At 51.0% G+C, this 6,222-nt stretch overlaps 1 protein-coding gene across 1 annotated transcript in view; it reads left to right on the forward strand.

Annotated features, from left to right (window-relative positions):
• The window catches only part of NSD1 (nuclear receptor binding SET domain protein 1), a 110,669-nt gene extending 104,703 nt beyond the window's left edge, over positions 1–5,966 (forward strand). Inside the window, exon 23 of the mRNA XM_029913399.1 lies at positions 20–5,966. Coding sequence (XP_029769259.1) covers positions 20–977 — 958 coding nt within the window. The 3' untranslated portion in view covers positions 978–5,966. The remainder of the gene's footprint in view (positions 1–19) is intronic.
• Positions 5,967–6,222: the final 256 nt, after the last annotated feature.

A 6,222-nucleotide genomic window follows, 5' to 3' on the forward strand; every position in this document is an offset into this window, starting at 1 on the left:
TGCAGCCGTCGGACAAGCCCTGCTCCACTGTGGCTCTGAGGCTGCAGTCAGATAAACAACCCACCATTGTATCCCTGAGGCTTCAGCAGTCAGACAAGCCTCTTGCCACCACCGCAGGCCAGCAGCCTCCGCCCTCAGATGAGTCTCCTTCCGCTGCTGGAGCTCCGCCGCCTCCTCCCACAGATGAGTCTCCAACTAAGGGCCTGCAGCCTCTTCCCTTGGACGAGTCTCCCACCGCTACCCAGGTTCAGTGGCCTCAGCTGTTGGGCGAGTCTCCCGCCCTCGCTAGAGTCCCACGGCCTCAGCTGTTGGGCGAGTCTCCCATCAAGGGCCTGCAGCCCCTGCTGTCAGATGAGGCTCCCGCCGCTGGGGCCCTGCGGCGTCAGGCATTGGACAGGCCTCCCGCAGCTCCAAGGCTGCTGCTGTCTGAGAAAGCGCTGAGGCCCGGGGATCAGCCAAAAGAGAGAGTAGTCGCGGCGGTGGAGCCGCAGCAGAAAGAGCGAACTTGTTTACCTGAGGAGCAGACCTCTCGGCCTGCAGGGAAGGCAGTGACACACCTGGGGCAGGCACCTCGGCCCATGGAGAAATTGCAGACCTATGAGCCAATCCACTGGCCCACTGTGGAAGCACTGACGCCTGCGGAGCAGTCCCCTCGCACCACCGAGAAATTACAGACCCCTGAGCCGCCGACTCAGGCTGACCGGGAAGTGGCATCCGCACCCACAGAGCAGAGCCCTTGGACCGCAGAGAGGTTACGTACATTTGAACAGATCCCCCGGCCTGCCAGGGAAGCACCAGTGCCCCCAGAGCAGGCTTCGTGGCTTGCCAGGAACATTCAGACATTTGAGCAGATCTCTTGGCTCTCTGGAAAAGCACAGACACCCCTGGGGCAGGCCCCTTTGCCTGAGCAAAACATAGTGCTAGTCCATAACCAGGATTCTCCCAGTCGGGAATTGGCTGAATCGAAACCGAAGTGAAGTCAGTGAATGAGGCAGGCAGGTTGCAGTCGGTTTGTTTGGGGAGAGGGATTTTCTTTGTTTTGTTTGTTGTTCACGTCCCTGAGCCCAGCCTCAAGCCCAGGCGCTCTCATGACATAAGCAAGGACGTTTACCTAAACCGGAGTGTGGCCCAGCCACGGAAAGTGAGCATCAGCGACCTTTTCCTCTTCCTTTTAGAAACGGTAACGTTGAAATAAAGAGTCCACTCCGGATAAAATCTCTAATTCCATTGAAATGGTCACGTTCCTGATCTAGCGCGTCTGCATCCACAAGGGCTTTCCCAAACAGCTAAGTGGCCCTGAGGAAGCAATTTCCTTTCTCTTAACTGTTCTGAGTGGAAGCAGAACAACTAGTGTGAACTGGGATCTCAGACGTTTCCAACGATTAAATGGTGCACAGAGTAATTGGACACGTGTCTTTGCTAGACTCTGAAGAGGGGAAGGGATTTAGCACTTGTGCTGCCCAATTCTCCTTCCCCACAGGGTTTTCCTTTGCAAGTGTTTGCCTGAGTGTGCGCATTGGTATGTGTCACCAGTGCAAGGCTCACCAAAACACAGGTGCTGTTGTAAAATGGCGGAGTCCCGTGGAGGAGTCTGCTCCTGCCAGACTGTACAGTTCATTCCAGCGTGGGCAAGAGAACTGCTCCTGCGCAGGCCTGTGATTGGGGGTGGGGGGAGAAGGTCTCTGAAGATACCATCTGCCAGGATTCTCACTCTTGGATCTTAGCTCTGTAACGTGGGACAGGCGGAATTGCCACTGCACATAGAAAGCTGTGAGCTCTGGAGGCAGCTGTAGCAGGGTAGAGCGTCAGTAAGGATGCCGAGCACTGCCTTTGTCAGGGGAGAGACGCTGCCCTCTGAACGGTCCAGGCAGTTCCTCCTTCACCTTGCTTGTTACCATGAACTAGCAAACTAAATAGTCTCTCCCTCCCCCATCTCAACCACATGCTTAGGAGTCCTGTTTGCAGAGTGGCTGGTAGCCCTAGCTACCAGCCCTAGCTACCTAGTGAATTCTGTGGAATTCACTCCATAGTGCAGAGTCAAGAAGCTACTTCAGAAGGCATGGTGTATCCAGAATGGAAAACCATGTCAACACCCTTCTCCTTGGTTAGCCTCTGTATTTCCAACCAAAAATCCCCACAGGAGACTTGAATTACCTGGACTATGTTGAAGTGTTTGTGTGTCAGAAAACCAGCCCCTCAAGGTAATAGTTCTCACACTGGAACACAATGGCTCTAGCGCCTGGCTGGCCTCTCTCTCTCTCTCTCTCTCTTTTCCACTAAAGGTAGCTATGCCTGGTGACTTGCCAGGCTGATATTCCGAATAGACCTGATGGAGGCAGTGACATTACCTGCCTGCTAAGGCAGAAATACACTCTGCTATGGCACTGATAAGTTGTGTGGTAGAATTACAGGCAGGGACTTAGGAAGTGACGCTTGTGACCTGCGAAGGAGTGGCCGGGCAGTCTGCGTTCGTGCTGCCCACGGTTAGTGCAGTGTGCTGTGCCATCGGGAAGCACCGTCTGATCAGCACGGCCTCCCAACACATTACCTACGTTACACGCCTGAGCTCCACTGACCTGGGCAGCAGGAGTCCAGCTTCAGCCTGTGTCCCCCACTGTTTCAGAGAGAGCAGTAGGTCTCTCCCCAGAGGGGGGAGCCCTAGTTCGATACTAGTCCCTTTCCTCTGACTCGGGAACAGATCAAGGCTGGCATTCAGCTCGCATGTTCGCACTGCTCCAAGAGAGGGCAATAATTAGCTTTGCGGGTTTCTGTGATAGGGAGAGAGATCTCTGTACCAAGGCAAATCCTGCTCCATTCTCCTTTGCAAAGTCAGCTCCCCAAGAGAGTGTCCCCTCTGGGCAGTGCTGTCGTGTGTCTCCTCTCCAGTCTGAATCGCTTCAGACCCCTCTGTGTAGCTCGTGACTTGGAAAAGCTTTATGGCTTATGGAATCTTAGTGTTTAGTGTTGTTTTTCCATGAAGACCTGCAGGTCGGTCCCTGATCTCTGCTGAGCTGGGGGAGATGCAAGCAGCTATTGTTTTGCATGACTCCTGCACAGAGGGAATCAGGTTGTCTCCTCAGAGCCATTGAGAGAGGATAAACTAAGGGCATTTTATTAACTTTTTAAAATAAAAACAAAATTACAAAAAAAAAAAAGGTAATGAGGTTCCGTATGTTAAGTATTTATCATGTGTGAGAAGGAAAATAAATCTCTAATTTACATTGATAGCCCTTCCCATGAGCTGGACTTTGCCATGTAGATTGTGTGAGTAGGGTGTCCTCTGCGCCAGCCGCCCAGCCAGCGGAGCTAGAACAAGAAAAGACATCTGCACTGCTTTGTCCAACTCTGTTTTTGCAATGTCATGTGTTACCTAGTTATTTGTTTCATGAAAAATAAACTGTGAATATTTTTGGTGCAGGCTATTTTAAATCTTTACAATGGAGAAGTTCTCAGTGAGCGCAGGTTTGAAGAATCATTCTTATAAATCATGTGTTTAAATCTAGGGCGAGGTTCACAGCAGCAGAATCCCTCCAGCACTCTCGGCAATTATTTAGGAGCTCCCGTTTGAATAGTGAAAGTAGATTGCATGATATTTTAAGCCACAGCCTTATGCCACTCACTTGACTACACCACTGTTTCTCTTCCCTTCTCCCTCCAGACCTTTTCTGTACAGATCCAGTTTTCCAGTCCACCCATCTTCCAACTGACACGTTTCACAGAGCTGACTTGAGAATAGCTGTGCACCTGCTTGGTTAAATACAAATCTGCACTGGGAAATGTCACTTAAAGGCAGTGTTTGTGTCAGTTTAGAAGTTAATACAAATGCCTCTCTAGGTGTAAGAGTGTTTAGGAGAAGTGAGGAAACCAGGAAGCAGTTGTTCTGTATCAGGTGGAAGAGGCTGTGCAGTTAATGGGGTTTTCCTCTCTGCACAGGGCTGAACACCCCACTCCCCGGGAGTGGGATGTGCCCCAGTCCCTCGGTAGCAAGCTGTAGAGCACTGAAGAACCGTGGCTGGTTGGCCACTTCTGTGTTATCCCAGGCTAGAGGAGGGAGCTTTTGATACCGATGGGAACATCTCTGTAAGTTAATATGATGGAGAAGAAATTAACAGCTTTATGTCTGAACCCTGTTGGCAACCTCGGCAAACAGGCCAAGGCCTGAAGGGATCTCTGAGACAGAAGGCTCTCTTGCCTCTAGGTGTGATCCCTGAGACATGCTCTGCTGGAACCAAGGCTGCCTTTATCTGGGGAGGACTAAAGTGACTTCAGCCTCAGGGTCAGACTGGCACACTTTGTCTGCCAGGTAAATCCACATGAAAGGAAACAAAATTGAATTCCACTGTTTGAGATTGTGGCAACCAGCAGAGCCAGCCAGCTGCATCTGCTGACTTGGATGCCGGAGGAGACATTTGTATTGGGGCTGTTTAAATGCCATTTATTTCCTTTGCTACCTTTTAGAATTCGCATCAGTAATTCAAGTCACTGGATTCTTTATATAGAAAATAGCATTGCAAACATGTTAGTGCTCATGTAGGATAGTAGCTAGAGAGAGAAACGGTCAGTGTTAAAGTAAATGAAATGAAGTGTGCAGGCCGTTCATTCTGGCCTTTGCCATAGACACAGAGCTCTACCGAGATCAAATGATTTAATGGAGAGAGAGAGAGACTCAGGGTGCGTCTACACTAGAGACATCAGTACCAGATAGAGGGGCTGCCCCACAGGTAAGGTGAAGTTGAGATTTGGACTTAAAGCAGGAATTCACCCTCATTGTTGAGGACAAACACATTCTACCTACATAGCAAAGAGGTGTCAGACGTTTTTTCCCCCCAGATCATCTCAGCTGAGGTGTTGCTGCAAGAGGTGGGTCCTGAGTAGATCTAGTGCAAGAGGTGGTTTTTGAAAAGAAGAGTTTTGGGTTAAGAGCCGTGTTTTCTGTCTGCTCGTAACTGAAAGTTTCTCCTTTGAGAGACGCTGAAGAAGGTTCATAGAAACTCTCCAATAAAAGCCCTCTTGCAAAATGGCTGCAGGCTCCCGTTGTTCTCCAAGGGACTGAGGCCATTAGCTGCCTTTAGCAAAGATGGTCATCCCCTCTGCTCATCTGCTCCTCCCAGCGCTGCTGCGTGTCCCCTGACTGCATAGAGCCATTGTCTCCCCTGAGGACTTCACTCCACCTGTGGCCTCGGTGCCATTCAGAACAATGGGAGCGGTGAGAAGGAGATCAGTGGGCGAGCATGCCTGTTTGGAAGGGCAGCCTTTGGTGAGCTTCTCTATAGGATAAGATGCTATGCACCAGCCTCTGCTGCTGGAGAAAACACTCAGTACGTCTTCGTGGTCTGGCTCTGGGGGTGCACATGTTCCAAGCTCAGGACCAGAAATTCTTCAATAGCCGTGTCCGTTGGTCCGTGTCTGTGCTCTGCTATGAACTGAGGGCATATAAGTGACAGTGCGGATCAGCTGCCTCTCCAGTTCCTTGCTACCGCTCGCATTCTGGGACGGGCCCTCTTGTGTTCGTTAGTCTCTTAGCCTCAGTTCAGTGTTGCCTGTAAACATTAAACATGGTTTTAATGGTTTATTGGTTATGTGTCTCTTTTCATTAGTTAGTTAGTGCTTTTCAAGTAGCTGTTAGTGGGGGTCAGGAGGTTCCCTCCACTTTATTCCCCCTACGTCCAAGGCATTTACGCCCAAGGCCCCAGGTTTCAAGCACTGTGTTGCATGCCAAGTCTTCCTGCTAACCAGTGCTCACAAGACGTGTCTCTGCTTCCTCCAGGAATCTCACATCCCGTCGAAGTGTGAGATCTGCTTCTCCTTCCTCTCCCCCTTGTGCTGGGCAGTCCCAGAGCTCCGACTCCGCAGGCACCTGATGGAGCTCTCCAGCAGACCTGAGGACGCATGAAGAGGGTAGGGAAAGACACACTCCTCAGAAGACTGACAAGTCCTCTCATAAGTCGTCAAAGAAGAGGATGGCCTCCCCAGACCAGGTGCACCCAGAGTTCACAGGGAGCAAGAGCCGGCACCGGCAGTACCAGGAGATTCCAGCGCTCTGAAACCCACTTCAAAGCACTCTATAAATGAGGCCATCTTGGGGCCTCTGAAAACCTTTGGCACAATCCAGCCATCTTCCAGGCTGTCCTAGATAAAGGAAAGCTTGTAACGGGGTCATCTCTGCGGGCATCCCTGAATGCAGTGAACACGGCTTCCTGCTCTGTGGCTACCTCGGTCATG

Source organism: Terrapene carolina, unplaced genomic scaffold (genome assembly GCF_002925995.2).
Source record: "Terrapene carolina triunguis isolate 2854851 unplaced genomic scaffold, T_m_triunguis-2.0 Scaffold629, whole genome shotgun sequence".
NCBI lineage: Eukaryota > Metazoa > Chordata > Testudines > Emydidae > Terrapene > Terrapene triunguis.